The sequence below is a fragment of the Manis pentadactyla genome, chromosome 16 (assembly GCF_030020395.1).
Source record: "Manis pentadactyla isolate mManPen7 chromosome 16, mManPen7.hap1, whole genome shotgun sequence".
NCBI lineage: Eukaryota > Metazoa > Chordata > Mammalia > Pholidota > Manidae > Manis > Manis pentadactyla.
This window is the reverse complement of record NC_080034.1, coordinates 14,373,686-14,393,552: the sequence shown is the minus strand read 5'-3', so window position 1 is coordinate 14,393,552 and position 19,867 is coordinate 14,373,686. Positions and strand designations below refer to the sequence as shown.

The 19,867-nt window shown below is 43.9% G+C and overlaps 1 protein-coding gene across 1 annotated transcript in view; it reads right to left on the bottom strand.

Moving 5' to 3' along the window:
• The window catches only part of EYS (eyes shut homolog), a 1,412,275-nt gene that overhangs the window by 56,032 nt on the left and 1,336,376 nt on the right, over positions 1-19,867 (bottom strand). The window contains 5 exon segments of the mRNA XM_057494276.1: positions 6,521-6,586; positions 6,589-6,664; positions 6,933-6,947; positions 7,463-7,614; positions 18,584-18,766. Coding sequence (XP_057350259.1) covers positions 6,521-6,586; positions 6,589-6,664; positions 6,933-6,947; positions 7,463-7,614; positions 18,584-18,766 — 492 coding nt within the window.

The following is a 19,867-nucleotide window of genomic DNA, read 5'->3' as shown; positions in this document are numbered from 1 at the left end:
AGTTGTTGGATAAGGGGCATGGCCTGTTCTTGATCTCCAAACACTCGGCCTGCAGCTTCCATCATGCGAGCAACAAAGTCTGAAAATGGCTCGCTTGGCCCTTGAATAATCTTTGTTAAATTGCCTGAAACTTCCCCTTTGTTAGTGAGAGCTTTCCACGCTTTGGCTGCGCACGCATTTATCTGCACATACACTTGTACCGGGAAGGCGGTCTGGTTAGCAACCCACTGTCCCTGACCTGTTAACATGTCAAAATTCCACACGGGCTGTCCCTCAGCAGCATTGGTGCGTGCTTGTGTCAGGCTAAGATCATGCCACAATGCTTTCCATTCTATATACTGCCCCATGCTAGAGAGACAGGCTTTTGCTACATACTGCCAGTCTGAGGGCGTCATAGCTGTTTCTGTCAGCCTCTCAATTTGTGCTAGGGTGTAATTAGCACTGACTCCATAGGTCCGAACGGCCTCTGCTAGGTCTTTGACCTCTTTATGGGTTAGGGGCTGATGGGCACGTACTCCATTGTCTTCGATTACGGGGAACATCTGTCTGATTGCCCTTAAATCCTCCGGAGCACAGAAGGAATGTGCGCCGTTCGCATAGGGCGGCGGGGCTAAGGGCGATGAGGAGCGTCTCGCTTTCATTTTCCCTTTAGTTTGCGTCTCCGCTTTGCTGGCATTTGTACCTATGCACTTAGCAGTTCTAGAGACTCTGGTCTCTTCCTCCTCTTCCGAGGACATTAATTCATCTTCTGATTCCCTATTGGAAAGTTGGAGTTCCCTCAACTCTTTCCAGGGGTATTTGCTATTTTCTCCGAGGCAGTCGTCACCTGCTTCTCGGGGCTCTTTCGCTTTTGCCCTGGACGGGCTCTCTCCCTCACTCTGGGGCTTTTTAACTTTCGTTTTAGCGGCCCTTTTTCGGCCGCGAGCTAGCTCTGTCTCCCGTTCCGTTTCTGACATACTTTCTTGGATGTCTGACAAGGCTCTCTGACCTGCTTTTATCACCTTTTCACACTTTTCATCCTGCAGGCAAGCTCTAATCAGTTTCCACAATGGTCTAATGCCTCCCCTCAAGCGTCCCTCTTCTTCCTCTCTATCAAGATCTTTCCCTAACTTGTCCCAGCTTGGGATGGAGAGGGACCCTGAACAGATAAACCAGGGGGCAACACGGTCTACTTCTTTTACAAATGATCCTAAAACTTTGGTGGAGACCTTCAAATTTCGCTCTTTGAGAACTGCCTGTAATGCTGAGACTAACGATGGTGCGTTTCCCATGGTGCCTCTTTATTTACAGAGAACCATCAGCCACCACCCTTAAAAGCGCGTCTCTCGGAACTTACCTCTCCGGGCTTTCTTCTGTCCTGCAGTTCTGAATCCTCTCCAGATGTCTGAAGGGTCCTCCCTGTGCCAGTGATGTTCTGGTTCCCGGGTTTCGGCACCACTTGTCGCGTGCCCCGTCCTCGCCGGCAAGAACAGCACGCAACAACAGCAGGATTCTTCTGCAGAAAGCTTTAATCTTCAGCTCTTTTGTGATACAATCATCAGGGGAAGAACCCAAAGGGAAAGACTGGGCTAGCTATATAGTTCTCATGCTCCAAGCTGATTGCGCGCTGCCTGTGATGCTTCATTAGCATAGCTGCTACGATACGCCGATTGGTTAGCAGGTGAAGGTCTAATTAGCATGTGGTATGCGGCCAGGAAGTACGGGACTTTCTAGTGGCGGGATTATCCAGAAGTAGTCTTTGTTTTACCTACAACTTTCTCTTAAGCCGGGCGCCATTTTTGGGTGCGGCGGGTATGGCTACCAACATTGTACACACCTTAAATAGATACAGTTTTTTATTTGTCAATTATATCTCAGTAGACATGGAAAAAAAAAGGGCTTTTCTACCCCAAGATTGGATAAATATAAACAAAAGGGCAGTTAAGGAAGAATGTATATGGAACTGTTTGGAATCCTGAAATGCACTGTCATTTTATTCATGTCCAGCACTTATTCAGAGTTTGTTTACAAAGTGCTTTCAAATCAATATGGACATCAGCCGTACATGTAATCTTGACAATGGTAAAAGAAAGGCTAGATTAGATTTTATTTCCAAAACATGTCAGAAACTAAAAGCATGGAATAATTCCTTTGGGTGGAAAAAAGGGTTCAGCTTTGAAACCTTGTTCTCTCTTGTTTTCACTGGCATTTTCACTGACAAGTACTGTTCTCAGCATGCATGGATATTTTCTTAGTGTAAGAGAACAGCGATTTTTCCTGCTTAATCTTTGTTACTCCACCAAATACTGCCATCCATTATTACACAAAAAGCACTAAAATGCTGTACTGACTGAAGATACTAATGCATGCTCGCTGCTTTATACTGAACAACCAGGTAACGTAACTAAGGAAACAGGGTTTCCCATGCCTTTTGCAGAATGAAATGCACTCAGCAAAGAACAAACGTGTAAGCAGAGGATGTGTTTGTGGGCAACCACACCTGGGGAGGTATCCCGCTGCCCACTAGGTGAAACCTCAACCCGGATGCGGTGGGTTCCTGACTGATCAGGAAGAATTCACAAACAGGTTGGACGAGGGTAGATGAGGCAGGAATTCGTTACGGGGAGAGAAGGAGTGAATGTCAGCATCCCTGGAGGCTGTGGGATCTGCCCCGGGCTGACTCCTAGAGCCAGAGTCGAGTGTCCTCTTGAATCTGCACTGCGTGGGAACTAAGCCCCACTACCCCAAGGCTTGGGGAAGCCACAGGGCACTGGATGGAATGAGGTTATGTTCAAAAAAACTTCCCAAAGCAAAGAAAGGAGATTTTCAGGCAGGCTGTGAAAGAGCATGATCATACACCTGCCGTCCCATCCGGGTCACCCAGGTGAGGGGAACTTGCAAGCCCAAATCAGAGAACTTAGTAGCCCTTCCCTACTTGTCTGAAGTAGAACAGCGAGAGGGAAGACTTGTGCTTAAATCTAGAAAACTGAATGAAGTAGTGAAGTAACAAAGATGCTTAACCACTGGGAAAAAGGGCTTCTTATTAATCTCCCAAGAGGGAATGGAAGAGCAAGGAGACAAAGAGCAATAAGTTGAAGGAAAAATACACACTTAAAGAAAGGGGAGTGTGGGCAACCTCAGAGACGAGGCATGCTTGAAGGCTTAGGATCTGTGTCTTTTAAGGATTCAAGAATGGGTGAAGGGCCAACAGAGCGTAAGGCTTGATGTGTGGTCTTGTGATGTCTACCTCTGCTGAGAGGCCTGTCCCCATCCACAGTCAGTCCTCTAGACACTCTGTAAGATAAACTTAACACAAGGAATATATTGATCTGTTCTCCAAGATAATGGTTACCACAGAAATGGAAACATACCATTTAAGAAGGCTTGCCCTGCCTTAAGATAGGTCTTTAGTTGGCTAATTACCATGAAATATGTTAGGAATATTACCTCCTAACTCCTTGGTTTTTAAAATGGAATCTGAGCCTTAAGATGGAGTCCCTCCTGTTCTTACTATACTATTTATATCTGGGCATTTTTCATTATAGGCAGGAAAAATTAATCATGATGCTTGTCCCGTGTCCCTGCTCTACCTGAGATGGAGTCGGATGGGCCTAGGCTCAGTACAATCTCTGCCATATAACAGCTAGATGACCCAAACCTGACTGTGTGCCAATCTTTACACCTTTAAATGGGGACAAAAATAACTACTCCATGGGTAAGAGGAATAAGATACATACATAAACTGGCCAGTATAACGCCTGGCAATTAGTAGGTCTTAAATTCTGCACTCCCGCACCATCTACCATACTGTGTGAGAAATCATTTACAAAAAAATCCTTTATATAAAAAAGGTTCTTTTAAACAAAAAATGTGGGATGCTAATATTAGGTTTTTGTAGTATTTGTAATCATACACTGAAAAAAACTTTGTTAAATGACTATGATACGTATTAAGACTGAAAGTGTTCATTTTAAAGCATTTCTCTTTATATGGCTGTATGAAATGCTTTTGTCATAAGAAACCACTGAAATATATTTTTGGCTAAAAACATGGCAATGTTATTGTGATACAATTATTTATTGACCAAAATATATTTCTCAGAGATACAGGATCTTCATCCACAGTTCCAGAAAACACGTCAGAAGCCATAAAGGTGAAATAGGTGTCTTGTCTTGTTAATGATGAGACTTTTGGAACCCACCCAAGAGTAGGGGCTTGTTGCCAGGGGGACCAGCCTGTGATTAGAGGGTGGGAACTCTCAGCCCCCAGTCCCCAAACCCTAGGAGGGGAGAAGGCAGAGGGGTAGGAGGTTGAGTCAGCCAATGACTAATGACTTGGTTAGTCATGACTATGCAATGAAGCCTTCATAAAAACCCCTGAGAAGAACATTTTGCTGTCTCTTTTGTATCTTGCTCCCCTGTTGGAGAGAGAGCTTTCATGTTTGGGGAAACAGAACGGTGTGGGGAAGCACAACACTTCCACATGCCACCAAGCCAGGCCCCAAGCTCCACAGGACAGAAGGTCCTTTATTTGGGACCTTGCCCTCTGTCTCTCTTCTTCTGGCCCTTAACTGGTATCCTTTACAGTATCCTTTATAAACTGCTAAATGCGAGTGTTTTCCTGAGTTGTGTGAGCTAGAAGCACATTAATTGAATCTAACGGGGAGGTCACTGGGACCGCCAGCCTGTAGCTGGTGGGTCAGAAGAACAGGTAATGGCCTGGGGCTTGTACCTGGTGTCTAGAGGGCAGTCTTGTAGGACAGAGAACTTAATTGGGGGAATCTGGTGCTGTCTCCAGACATATAGTGTCAGGATTGAGTTGGCTTCTCAGACACCCTGTCAATATTAAAGAATTACTTGGTGTCCTGCATGGGAAGACCCTCCCCACTAGCACTGAAATTGGGTCTGGAAACCAGAATGGAGTTGGTGTCAGTGTAGTGGGATTTGCCTGAATGGAGCTAGATTTAGAGAACTATTAAGTTAATACAAATAGTTAAGTTTATTTTACAGAGAGATGCCTCATGTCAGTCAACATATCATGCACTTTAAAGGCAATCACAATAGCAGCAGTTGCAGAACATACATTGTATAATTTTATTCCTATTAATATAGCAAACTGTACTCTGCTCAGTATAGCACTATGGAACTGGTATTCAATAAATACATCCTGCATGTGATACAAAGATTACGATAAAGACCTTTGGAGCCATGAGCTATGTGTATATTGGGAAGCAGGACTGGGTTAAGTAAGTGATAGCTTTTCTTTTGACAGTAAAAGAATGTTTAAATTGTTGCAGTGAACTCATGTTTTCCTCTGATGGGCTCTGGTTTGAAGAGTATCATACAATTAAAAAGAGAGAGAGAAAAGTTGAACTAGCAAGAAACTGACTGTACTGACAGTGTAGGGCCCTTGTAGGTTGGGATAACACCTTTATGGTATTGTTAATGAATTGAATGTATTTCATGTCCACTCTATTCAGTTGAGTAATAAATATTTGATAATCTCTATATCACAAACACTAGTGGTGGTAACATTAGAATAGTAGATGGAAGGGATAATAGATTTCCTCATGTTCACACTACTCAAAAGAATTTTAAATTCTACATCAGGACTACGTAGGTCTGTCAGCGAAAGTAACAGACCTGAGAACAGGGGTGAAAACTATGGATCTTCTTCCCAGAAAAATGCACACAGGCACAACCAAAATTGTATGTGTGATTGCTGAAGATGCAAGGATCCGCTGAAACCTATCCATGAACTTCAACCAGACTCCCTGTAGCTTGTGAAGGGCGCAACTATGGAGAGGAGGAACAATTCCTCTTAGGTGAGATAAAAGAGTAGCACCTTCTTTGCCTGGCACATATAGATTATTTAACTTGGAGAAGGGTTAGACAACTCAATATCTTCATAAACATTAAAGGTTATAGGGAAAATAATGGCTCATTATAAACCATTTCTAAAACAGAACAAATGGGCGTTGTCAACAGTAAAGATTTGCATTTTATTGAGAACTTCTGTATTAGAATTACTTACCAGGAATATTTATAGAAATGTGAAAGCCTAAACCAGGTAATCTTTGAGTATATGATTTAATCACCATTATAAAGACAAAGTGAGTGACAGACAGCAAGTTCCACTTCATTGCGTGGATGACGTGCTTCTTCACAATCATCAGTTTATGCATCCCTTTCCTTGAATACAATGTTTTTAAAAACTCACTGAGTTGTTAGTCTTTACAATCCTTTTCAGATTATCTCCTGCTGTGAAAGAGTGGGTTGAGCCATTCCATCTAGTGCAGTGCCTCATTACACTTCAAACTATTCCTTCAGATGCCCTTCTGAGGACCAGCACTAATGACAGATTTAAAGAAAAATTTTCTTTGAGAGCCTTGGCACAATGAATTAGCTTTATTGGACCCTGACCTTGTCTTATTTTGGATTAGCTTTGTTGCTGTCATATTTTTCATGTACATTTAAAAGTTGTTTTTGTTTCTCAGATTTTGAAACAAGTAGGAATAGTGTAAAAACCATCCATGCCTTACCTTCAAAACCGTTTTTAAAATTGGCTCCATTTGGTAGGAGTTCTGGAGTGTATTCACTGTAGCCACTATATAAAACTGGCTGAAGACATTGAGACCGACCAGTCTTCCCGGTGAGATGGTGGATTTATTTTTACGATCATCTACCTTTGAAAGGAGAAGAAGTTGCAACCCGTTAAAAAAGGAATTAATTTCCCTGGGTCAACTATTAAGATACCTCTTTTGTTATTTCCCATTAACTTGGCATGAAAATTTACAAAGACTTGAATTTTGAAGAAATGAAAAATACCACCACTTAATTCTTTGTTTCTCTGCTGGTATCTGTTACCATGGATATATTAATATAGTAGTCGTGGTTTTGCATTTCAATCAAAATCTCAGTTTTTTGAAGACTGAGAGCTGGCATGCAGCTGGCCCTCCTCCATCCAGCCTTGTCCCTTCTCCCACCCACTCTGCATAGCACCACCAGGGTCATTCATCAGAACATGGAAATCGACTGTGGTATCCATCCGCTCTTACATTTCTCAGTAGCTCTCTGGATAAAAATCTAAACTTCTTAGCATGGCATCTAAGACTTTTGATGAAACAGATCTTTTCCATGTCTAACCACATCTTTTGCTTTCCGCCACCTTCAGCCACCACAAACTTCTTGCCTTAATTCCTTAAGCCCACACTGGTCACTGTTCTTTTTCCCAGCTCCAGTTTACTTCAAGTTACACTTAAGCATCGCCTTTTGGGGGAAGCATTTCTGAACCGTCCCTCTCACTGTATGTCATCATCCCTCTCATTTATTCCCACATGTGCAGCTGCAGCCACCACTCTGGTCCTTCGTTTTGGGCAGCTGTCTGTGGGGCAGCATTGTGGCCTTCTTGCTTCTGTACCTCAGCCCAGAGCTGACAATACTTTGGTGTTCAGTAAGGTTGTGGGACAGATGGTTTTACCCACTCGGAAGGACCTCCCCAGATGCACCGTGTGGATCCCGAGGCTCAGATCAAGGGGATCGCTGCTGATACTTGCTGCGCCAGATCCCAGGTCATAACTGTAAACCACACTGCCATTGCGCAGACCCAGTGCCAGGAAGTCATTGCCGTTCAACCCTGGAATGAGAAGATGCAGGGGCCTGCTCACCAAGGACAGGCAGGAGCCCAGTCAGTCTCTTTGCGGTCTGGTTCTGAGTCACAGACCAGTCCCGTAAGCCACAGCAGACATTGAGCTTCTCATCGGTACTCGGGTATGTGTGCATCTGGGTAGTACTCATACTCCCAGAAACTGAGCACAAAGAGCTTTTCATGAAGCTCTGAGGGTCTGGTCAACCTAGGAGAATGATCAATGCCTAAAAAGTTAGCATTAAAATCTCCTTTTTATCTGAGTGAAATTCAGTGCATTTTATAGTAAGTAGAACTTCACAAGAGTAGAACTGCTCTGTTAACGAGATTCAAAATAACCTAGCTTCAGCTTTGGTGTTCTCTCTACGGTTTGAGAAGAGTATAAAGATTTAGTTCCCTGGTAGCTCAGGGTATGTTACCATTGTTCTATTGCAAAGCTCTTGGCCATGACTAAAGGCGGGTTGTTTCCATGTTCCCTCCTGTCTTCCTGTATCTGTTCAGGGCCCTCCAGGCAGAACTGCGAGTTGTAAGATCCAGAGGACTCTGGGGATCCAGCTCACGTAGACCCACGGGACAAGGCAGGTGGTGGGGAGAGACCCAGCATCAGACACTAAAGGAAGCTCGTGGTGTCGGTTTGGTGGCATTAGGAAGGTTGGGGATGGTCAGCGGTGTAAGTCCCAGCAGGTGGACAAGAACACACATAGGTCAAGGCAGAGATTCTAGCACCGGGTGGAGGCAAGATGTCTATCCACACGGAGGAGGGACCTAAATATATCATCAGTTTCTGAAACGTGTGTTTGTGGACCTTAATACAGAGGGTTTTGCCAGTAGGGAAATGAGGAAAGGACTTTTGCTTGGAGGAAAAATATAAAGACCCAACAGGAATGAAATGTTTAATCACAGGGCAAAAAACAGAAGTGATGCCTTACAAGTGGACAAAACTTGTTATGAGTGTGTACAACCCCTCACCCGCCCCCAGGCTGCTCTTGGCTTGTTTGACAGGCCAATCAGGTTAAAGGAGACAAAGATCTGTAAGCGTGGGGGTTTCCAGATAGCAGGGAGGTGGGCTTCCTGAGGCACTGGAAAGCAGAAGACAGAAATATTATGTGTTCATATTGAACTCTACCTCTGCTTTTGGAACGGTCAGCCATGGGCCTTGAGCTGAGTTATTTTTGGAAGCTCCTTAAGTGAATATAATATGCAGCCAAGGTCGAAAGTCGCCGTGTTAAGTGCCACACCATTGGCTAAGCATGTCTGGAAATTACAGCTTAATTTCATTTTCTCTCTCTCTCTTCTCTCTCACAACACTACAGCAGGTTAGCTGGGCTGTAAATTTAAAATAGGAAGAACTCCCAGGAGAAAAGAGATTCAGGAAGCAGGCAGAAAGGAGAAAAACCATTCCTAGGGATTGGAGACCATCCCTCAGGCAGCTTTTGGATTATAGAAGACGTAGGGGGAGAGGGCTGAAAAAGGAGGATTTAAGAGATTTTTCTGTGGGTTGTGAATGAGGATCTTTTCAAGAAATTGTCATGGGCATCTGAATTGTTGTTATAATTGTTTAGACTGTTGGAGATGGTATTCTGCCAACTGAACTGGAGGCAGAAGAGGATTTACCTGAGCCACACCCTCTCCGTCCTTCCCTGTAGCCCTTCTCCCTTCCTTCAGCCCCCGCGAGCCTGTATCATGCCAGGGCCAGCATTACCCCAAGGTTCTCCCAGCCTGGTTGGGAGGAGACAGGAGGGGTGTCTCAAGTTCATGGGTGGCAGAGGAGAAGCTGCAGGGGGTGGGGGGACAGAATGATGACAGGGTGGGGCAGAGGGTTAGGAACTCTGAAAGGAAGTGATTTTTTGTGTTGGTTTCTGGGCTAAGCCATAAAACAACAAACGACAATTAGCTAGCCAGTTAGATGAGGGATGGGGAGGTGCTGAAGAGGGCCGCTCAAAGCAGAGGGAGTAACGTCATGAGCCCCTCAGGGGCAGCAGCCCAGTTTGCTTGCAGAACTGCTGGGAGCTGGGCCGGGTGGGCACTTAGTGTCTTTAGACAGTGGCAGTAAGAGCCGTATCTTTAAGGCCTAATGTACTGCAATGGATGGTACAAGTATTTTACTGGAGACTTTCAGAAGCCTTGAAAGGATTGTGAATGAGAGAAGCGTTAGACCTGGAATTTAGAAGACTCTCACAGTAATGACGAGGGCAGAACATAGAGGCAGATGAGTCCTGGGAGGTCATTCAAGGTCATTCTCTTTCCAGGAGAGGAAAGATAAAGAGCTAAATAAATCAAGGCGGTGGCAGAGGGTCAGAAAAGAGAGGAGGACTTTGTGTAATGTGGGAAGAAAATTTGAAGAGAGATCAGTTTGGAGGGCAGAGTTGAGAAAGAGGGAGGAGTTGAAGGCGGTTCTATAGAATCTGGTTTAGAGATCCAGGTGCAATGACGGGCGGATATGGAAACAAGAGCCTAGAAAAGGAGCAGCCTGGGGTAAGAGGCTGACTTTGGTTTACCAGTACTCCTGCCCACGCATGGGTCCCAGAGAGCAGAGTGGGGCTGCACCAAGAGGTGGGGGCAGGGAGGGCCCGAGGAGAGCCATCGGATGACCAGGCAGGTGACCGCACCTTACTTACGGTCCCTGGGCCCTCCAGGGTTGCTTTCTCCCCTGGCTACTCCTTCCTCCTCGGTCCTTCCCTCAGTGTCAGCCCCAAAGGTGGGTGACGAGTAGATGAGAGAAAGGAAGGCATGTAACTACCAGGGCCTGTCCTGGAAGTGGACAGTCTTTTGGGGCCTTGAAAATGCTCTGGATCTGTTTGGTAAACCTGGAAGTCCACCACAGTCACCCGGGGGGCTTGTCACAAATACAGGTTCCAGACCTACCTCATACCACTTGCGTGAGACTCTTTGAAGCTAGGTCCTGGAAATACATATGTTTTTTAACAGGCTCCCCATCTCTTTATGAAACCTGACCGATGTTAGTACCTCTAGGAGGGCCAGGGCACATGAACTGCATCCTTGGTTTAATGCTCTGCTGTCACTTCTTGAAATCTTTTGAACTGTATTTTGGAAGCGAAGTCTTGGGATTGTGGCATCTGAGTGGGGACAGAGGCAGTACATACGTACACAATGCACCTTGCTGCTTCTTGTCCCCCGACCCCATTCACATGTAGTGTTTGCGATACCCCGTGAGAAACAGAATGCCCCCAGTATAAAGACTCCAGTGGGACTCAGAATGAGTAAGATTGAGTGGGTGGCAGTGCTGACAACCTCAAGAGGCTGTGCTTTTCATCTGACCCAGAACTTGCTTCAAGTGCACAAAGGCAGAGGTGGTCTATGAAACATGGATGACCAGGAGGCCTTAGCATTCTTTCTTGGCCTAACAGTGCAGCACAGAGTTCAAGCTATGACACGTTTGAAACCGACACCAATGGATGGATTTGTCAGCGTCAGTGTTTCTTTAGCACATTATTCAATGAGCAGCTCTGAGAAACACATGGGCAATTGGTATTTTTTACATTTGTCAACTCACCAAGTAACATGATATTTTGTATTTATTTTATTATACAGAGGTTTTTAGTGATTGACACAGTTGAATTTTTCAGGAAGAGACTTGGAACTAAGCTCACTTGGCATGCAGAGCCCGGCGCCACAGTGAATCTTAATGAAATCGGGTTTAGGAAGATTTTCACACAAAGCCAGGGAGGCTTGTTGGCTATCCCCTGGGACCTGCTGCTAAGGAGGGATTTAGAGAGATTATGTTGTATAAGCGGTGAGAAGGGTAAGGAGGAAGCAATAGGAGATGACTTCAGTGAAGAGCAGTTCAGACTAACAAGATCTAGGAAGTGCATACAAAATCCTCTTAGAAGGTACAGAAGAAAAAGAAAATATGGTCTCTGGCTCGAAGGGAAAGTTCCGCAGGGAGCTGTTCAGGGCTTTGGCATTATAACGACAGCCGTGACTGTGGTCAGAGGGAACCTCATGGGGAAAGAAGATGAGGCACAGTGGTCAGAATAGCATCTGGCCTCCTAATGGATAGGGGACAATGACAGCCGACAGAAGCAAGGACTTGGTCTAGGTGAATAAGGGATGGTGGCAGGTGTGATGATAAAGATGGAAACAAGGCAGAGGGGGCCACTACAGATATTCTGGAAGGAAAGTCCCAAGAGGCTGAGACAAGGAGTTGCTGGGCCAGTCAAACTGTCTCAGATGGTTCCTGTGAGTGTGTGACGCCTGCCGTGGGCACGGATAGTGGTGGTGGTGATAGATGCTAAGTACATAAAACTTTGGGAGGAAAAATAAAATGTGTCACAAGCATGTGATTACAGTTAAGTCTGTGACATTTTGCTCTCTTAATTACTTACAAGTATTTATTGGATTAATTTGTTTTTAAGCATAAAGGTCTCCATATTTATATCTGGTTCTCCAACCTGGCTGGACCCTTCCAGTCTAGCTTCTGATTTAATGGGTAGGTATGGACAAGAGCATCAAAGGTTTCAGACCTTTCAAAAGAGACAAAATGGAGAGAGAAAGTACACTGAAGTGTCAGCAATCCTGCCCACTTTATGGCAATTGCGAAGGAATTCTTATGGGGAAAAAAAAGATGCAAAGTAAGTAACAGTAATTAGAGGTCAGCTAATTAGCTTCCCCTTGCAGGAAGGACTGGAGAAGAAGAGCTGGTGGTTGAAACCATTGCCTCATGAGTGAGGTCCTCACAAGGAAGAAAGACTTGTGTGGAAAAGAACAAATGCAGGCCTGTGCACGGGAGAGAATTTCTGGGATCACCTGCCCTGCTGTTTCTCCGGCCGATTCTGGTCAGTCATTGCACGTTGTTAATCGTGAAGCCACACACACTTGCTGCTTGGCAGGACTCCCCCGAAATCAGAACCACTGGCCTGGGAAGAGCCAGAGGCCCAGTCTCAGGGGTCCTGCGTAGGGTTCAGAGCTGCAGGAAGGCTGTTTCTTGGAATACTTGGAGGGGCATTTTAGACGCATAAAACAGACGTAAGAAAATGCACAGAATTCCCCGTGCTTTCCAGCATTCACCAGTTAAGCCAAAGTTTATTGTGTCACAAAGATGTTGTGACTTTTCTCTTTGAGTTGAACCAACAGCATTTTAATTCCAATACGAAAAAAAAAGCTTTCTGAGTATTTTAATTTAGAAGGAAATTTCGATTTATTAGTAGAGAAAGAATAGATGTGATGTGTTATTATTTCTTCAAACTGTTCTTCCAATACGCTTAAGTATCATCATGTATTACATCTGACTTATCCCTCTATAAATGATAGTGGATCTGAAGCCTACAGCCGCCAGCAGAGCCCCTTGCAACAGGCGCGTTTGACCTCGGCTGCTTTGCTGACTGAGCCTCTGGCCTCTCACTTCCTCTCATTTCCCTCTTTTGAAAAAGTGGTGATACTAACACCTTGGAGGATTATCGCTAGCAATAACTTAAACTATTTTAGAAGGTCTTTCCAAATGGATTCAGAAATTCTCGGTGACAGTGGATTTCTCCTCTCTCTTCGTCCTGTTCGGCCCAGGGCCTCCACGGAGACAGCGCCGTGACTTTCCGGCCCAATGAGTCTTTCTTGGGGAATGGCTCCTGGTTGCTGCTTGGAGCCAGCCCCCTTCTGGAGGAACCAGTCCCTTTGCAGACACTGTGTGTGTATATCTGGCTATAGTTCTAGGGCCTGTAAATCTTTTAGCTTTCTGAAAGAAGGAATTACCTTTTAATTAGATATTTCTGACATTGCTGTACACGAGGGTAAACCTAATGGAGCTGCAGCTGCCGTTCCAGTGGCTGGGAAGTCGTATATTAGGTTTTTAGAAAGGAAGCTAGGTTACATATGAATGACAAGTCAGGTAAGTGTGAATTATTTTAGGAAAATAATAGAAGAAATTTATGAAATTAGAATCAAAGCTAAAGTGATGCAAAGGAAATACGTATCTAGGGTATTATATCAGAAATAAGACTCCAAAGAATGGAAGTCTCAGGGACCAGACCAAACCATACTGGGCAGGACGATTCTAAACAGGCCATTCTTACTCCATATTCAGGAACAGATTCTGCTTTAGTGGCTGCCAAACTAAAGTAAAAACGTGGAGATTTTGAATGAACTTTTAAGGAGCACATGGCCTCTGTGTAACACCTGCACACCTTCTAATCATAGTGGAAAACTTCTGGCTTCCTGGCCTATTGATACAACCATTAAACGTGAATATTCCAGAGCTTTGAAAGCATCAGAACATACACAGCTGTGGTCTGGAAGCTTCCTCGTTAGCCATTGTGTGTGGTGGAGACCACACAGTGTCTTCCTCAGTGGGTGACATGATTAAAATGTGGGCAGTGTGAGCTGGCTGCTGTCTGTGGACCAATCAAGATGGTGCCCTGCCCTCTAGCTGTGTCCCTGGGCAGACAGTGGGCCAGCGGGGATGGTAACAGAGCATGCAACCTGCAGCCGGTGGGCCTGCAAACGTGAACAAAGCGAGTTCCCGGTGCTGCGCACGGCCCACATTTTTCTCTCTCTTGAGCAAAAGAAGCTGAGGCTAGAAAAAGTGGGAAGTCTGGATTTCTCTTGCTGTTTGTCAGAGATGAGACCATGAAAACAAGGGATGTAAGTGCCAGTCTGTGGGTAAACTCGAATTTCCACGGGACGGACCATGTGTGCTTACAGGAAGTGTGGGACAGAAGGAAGAGTGGGTGGCTGTCGTCGGCTGAGGGGCCTCTGCAGAAATCTCCCCTTTCTTCTCTCCTCTGGGTGTCCTGTGAAACCAACTTTACCCCCCTCATTGAACTATGCTTAAAAGAACATTCTTCCTCCATATCAGTTTTAAAAAGAAGGGGGATTTGTGAGACTCTACATATTCTTGTCATTTTTGACTCTGTTTAAGCTCTGGTCGAATGTGATAACTTTCATGATTCTCAGTAGAGTGAATTAGTTTAACTTGTTTTTGAGTGACCTTACCTCAAATTTTTAATAGTTTAGGCAACTGTGACATTACAGTCCAAGATATTTAACTTCATAAAAGCTAAGATTTGATAAATGGAGGTTGTCAGGAAGAAATCACAATTTCTAGTCACTGACAGGATTACAGAAGAAAATAATGAACATTTTTCTATTGTCTGAGATACTGAATCTGAGCATACACTGTCAGTTATGTTTATAAACTGCACAGCACAGAGGAATTGGGGTACGTGTTCTATTAAGGAATTGGCTACAGTCCACTGTCCCATTCATCAGGCATCTCCTTGTGCCTCATCTGTACCAAGGCTCTATAAAGAACAGGCTGATAGTTTTTGTGACACTCCCATTTCATTTTTCTTTTTCTGTACTGTACATGACATTAGTTTCATTTTTTTTCCCCCAGAAAAAACATCAAGCTATATTTATGTGCTTTGGTTTCTGTTACAGTTAATAACTAACGGCTTGAAGTAAACAAATTATTTGGCATGAAATATGAGTTAACCTTTCATAATTGCCACAGCATTGAAGACCTACATGCTGTTGACTGACAGAAAGCCATGCACACTAAGCCCTTAGGCACATAGATCAAATATCCAGAAAGTTGTCTGTTTTTTTTCCTGAAAAATTACTTCATGGTATTGTATGCTTTTAGTACAGGCTAATGTTGAGATTTTAACTGACATTTCAATGATGTGAGCAGTGGTGCATGTCCCCTGCTCTGCCCTTTATTTAAGTCCTATCTTTTTCACCAAAATCCAGATCAATCTATGCCTACAGAGTATTTTTAGCTAAGCAGGTTAGCCTCTGTCTACAGAGAGTTTTTCAGTTAGTGAAAATTCTGATATGCATGTAATTATTGATATCCCACATGGTACCCACCATGTGAATGAGGCAGTTGGGGATATAAAAGAAATTGAAGGCATGGTTTGTCCAAAAGAAATTTCAGATTAATCTTGTTGAGGGACAAGATTAAGATTATGAAGCTGCCACTATTGTAATGGGTTTGACTTGACTTATGAAACTGGTAACTTAGTATGATTCAAAGTAGTGATTATGAGTGACAAAACAGTATTTAGATACTGAATTATGGGATATAATAACAAGTTCTATACAGGCTTTGTGTTGATAGGCTATAAGGAGATTTGCATTCATCAGAGAACGTTGCATGGATGGGTCGTATTGGAGGAGGTGAAGGGAAGTGGGCGGGAATCCAGGCAAGAGGAAGTGGAATGGGGCAGAGGGAATACGCGCTGATAGATTTGGCTGGAGTAAGCTGGCTGCTCACACACTTTGGGGTGGGCCTCAGCGGGGCTCGGGGCTGGGAGATACGGAGCTGTGAAAGCCGGTGGGACTGCTGTCACACTCACTGTGGGGGGCTGATTGGAATGGAAAGGAAGGGATAAGAAACACACTAAAGGGAACAAGTTCTCTGACTCTTCTAGCTGGATGAGATTTCTACTTTCTGAATTCCATCATTTCTATTTTTGTCTATATTCCAGATACATATTAGATGCTGTAACAGATGCTGTGTGTACCAGACTCGGTTTCCTATTGAGTTAGTGTCATTAGTTCACAGTTTAAAGTACATGTGTTGTGCCTCTTTAACCTATTGTAAGTTTTAGTGTAACAGACACCATGGATTTTTGTATCCCTTCTTTCAAAAACTGTAATGACTGTCTATATGTGACAGCTACTGTAGACATAAAAAAGAAAAGGCATAGTTCTGGTTCCCAAAGAGATCCAGACAGTTAAAATATGTCAGTTGTTACCAGCAAATTGTGGTGAGATTAATTCTTAAGTGTTCCTAGAAGTAAGACTCCAAAGATGATCTCTTGAGCTGAGCTTAACGCATCAGTGTTTTGGAGGTGTGAAAGTGAAGTGTGGGTGGCTCAGGAAGATGGAAGAGCTTGTGCAAAGGCCCAGATGTGGAAGACATAGTGGTAGGATGCACCATGTGCACACATGCTGATATTGCTGAGTGTGAGTGGAACAAAGGAAAAAGATTGTGCAAATGGGTGAGGGATGGATAAACAATTGTGCATAGTAGGCAAAAGATCCCAGGTGTTCTGACCCTGTTTTATTCATAACTGTATGCCCAGCACCTAGGGGAATACTTCTTCCAGGCTCCCAGTAAATGTTGGTCAAAATGAACGAAAGGGAGAAATCCAGAGGACTCCTGAAGCACAGTGTTAATGCCAGTTGCCAACAAAGGGGATACCAGAGGGGCAGAGAATGGATTTCTAGAAGATCCAAACTATGAGACCTGGATTCTAAGGGAGTTGGGGTAGGACAGGAAGAAGAGATAGTAAAGGAAATGTCAAATATGGCTACAGGAACTGAGGAAGAGGGTTGGTTAGGATGACATCACAAATCAAGGGGGACACTTTAAAGCTGAAATGTTCAATTAGAATGTTCACTGAGAGAGTTAAATGAGAATGAGGCCCGGCAAAATCAGCATTCAGCTTTGGGGGACTCTCGGGAGAATATCATCAGTTTTGGAGAATGAAGTTTCCTTGCCTTATATATGGGCATGTGGAAATTAGAGGTTGGCTTTCATTCCAAGTTTTCATATTAACTCTGTGGCTCTGTGCATCCTTTAACCAGACAGAATTAAAGGCAGCATATGAAACAGTGATTCTAATAGTAACAACTAATATGCAGGGCAGAGATCGATGTTCCTAAACAATCACACCTACATGTGGGGATACCACTGTTAAAAACACTGACTTGGGTCACAGTTCCTTGTATATTTTGTATATAGATAATCGCAAATTATGTGGTTAATATTAATCATAATAATGTTTTAAAGGAATATGTATTTCTTTAATAACTTTATGCTACATAATTTGATGAATCACTACAACTTGATATTATGGGTCATTACTTACCTTAGTCCATCCCCATATATAGTCTAATTTTGCTGGTCCCTGGAGGTTTTAAGTCATTGCTCTCAAATATTAGTTCCATAAAAAGCACCTAAGGTGCTTTAAATCCTATTTTTTGATCAAAAGGGTCTGGGAATTGGTATTTTAACAAGCACCCTCACATGACTTTGATAAGGGGTGACAATATCCTACTTAGAGAAACACTGCCTTAAAAAGAGGCTTAGCGCTACTTGCATTTTTAAACTGGCGTTCTTGCTCCCTCAGGTGGCAGAATGAGGAATTGCACATCACTTTTCGGATTTCTCATGTTCACTGTTCAGAAAATAAAGCTGCAATTTATCTACCTGTTATCTAGCCTTTAACCGTTCTGTAACCTAGAAATGCTATCACAGAATGAACCTTCATCCTCTTATATATAAAGCATATGGAGAAGCCCCCAAAACGTCACATGTAAGATTGTACAATTTACAAATGTTGTGGCCAAAACATTGCTTTAAAATATTTTCGTTTTGAGGATTTTGAAGGAATCTGTAGCAGAAGAGTGCTGGAAAGTCATTGGGTGGCAGCAGTATTTATGGACCAAGTGTTTGTCCTGTACACAGGTTCTCCCTCTGCGAATCGTTCAGGATCTACAAGATTTGTTTTAAAACAAGACGGACCCAGGATCTGCAATGCTCATTTGAATTTTTCATTTGCCAGTTTTGTCGGTGTGTGTGCGCGCTAATTAGAGGACATAATCGGTAAACGTGATGAAGGGTGTGTGGAGTAGAAATGATATTCCTGCTGAGAATTCCCCCTCTCTCCTTAGATATGGAACTGAAAAGACAGGAAGGGACCAGCCAGCCAGTTCACGTCGCATGGGACGTGGTCACTTTCTCTGCCTGCGTGTTCGCCTGCAGGAGTCCTGGCCCTTGATTGGAAGAGGGGGCCCTAGTGGAATGGGGCTCCCGCAAAGAGTCAGGGAACCTCTGACCTCAGACTGGAAGGAACACGCTCGAGGCGGAAAACCGGGGGAGGTTGCGACTAGGCACAAGTCCCCTTCGCCCGCAGCCAATCAGGGCATCCCTGAACACCTTCTCAAGTGTTTTTAAAGGAGCTGAGCAAGTCCTGGAGGGTTCAATGAATCTTACCGTGGCCCTTCTGTCCAGTGAAAAATATCAAGTTATTTTCTAGTGCCGAGGGACTGTTTGCCAGCTGGAACTTCAAGTGGAATTCATAATCAGAGATGGTGTCTGGGATCCGTGAAAAAGCCAGGAACGAAGTGTATCCGTGGGAATCTGTGCTGCCGAACCTGGGCTGGGTAATATTAATAGCTGTGGAAAAACCCAAACCAAACAATTAGAATAGACCCGGGGATGTATTTGCAAAGGGAGGGTTCTGTGTCGCTGTGCATCTTGCCAGGCAGTCTGTTTACTATTGCATTAATTATACTTAAGTGCCCTTCAGCATTGAGCAACCGAGCGACTCAGTAGGGAATTTTGAAACCAGAGCGGAGGAAGAGCACGTGTTTTGAGATCCGGTGCATAACCCTTTCGCTCACATACTCTGTCCGCATAATGAAGAATTTATTTAAAAAGCAAAACCCTACATTTTGAAGATTAATTTTAGAAATAGAAAACATCACCAGCAGCTCAAATATTTGCCCAGGAGTCCTGTAAACGTGACTTGGCATCGAGACACTGGATATGACCTGGAGAGGCGCTCACAGCTTGGAACAAACTGTGCGTTTCTAATCCTGCGTCCTCCGAGGAGCCAAAGCCGTGGGTCAGAGGTGAGAAAGCCACGAAAACGGGCAGGAAACTGATGAGTTTCCGTCATCACATTATGAGTGAACAGAACTTTTCTTTAAGGAAAAATCATAATTTGAAAGTAGTATTTATCCTAAGTCAGCTGAGATGCTTGTTAAATAACAAAGGCATGGGTTTCAATAGAACTGAACCGACAGAAGTGGAAAAGCAAACAGAAGAACAAGAGACAGTGTGGAGGAAACAGAATTAACTGGAAAGGTACCAGCTAGCCTCTCTTTTTGTCCCGCCTCTAACCTTCGTGTATCCAACTTTTCTCCTTCATTGCTGTTTCCTTCATAAATAGTCCCAACTGGCTTTTATTTCCCCACCCCAAGAGGATCATGGGAAGGGGGCTTTTGGCCCTTATTCCTGTCTCTTATAGACGGTATTGCCAGATTAAAGGATGTTCATAGGATCTATTTTTATTGGTTGGAGACACTTTGATAGTGGGAAGAAGAGCTTGTCTTGATTATCTTATATTGTTCCCTTCCTCTCAAGAGATGTTGGCTTTCCTGGAAAGTTGTAAAACTACGACTTTTATAAGCTTAAGAAATATCCTCACTTTGGTACCTAACATGTGAAGCAAAGGAGCTTGTTATGTCTGGCTGTAATTGTTTATGCAGCAAA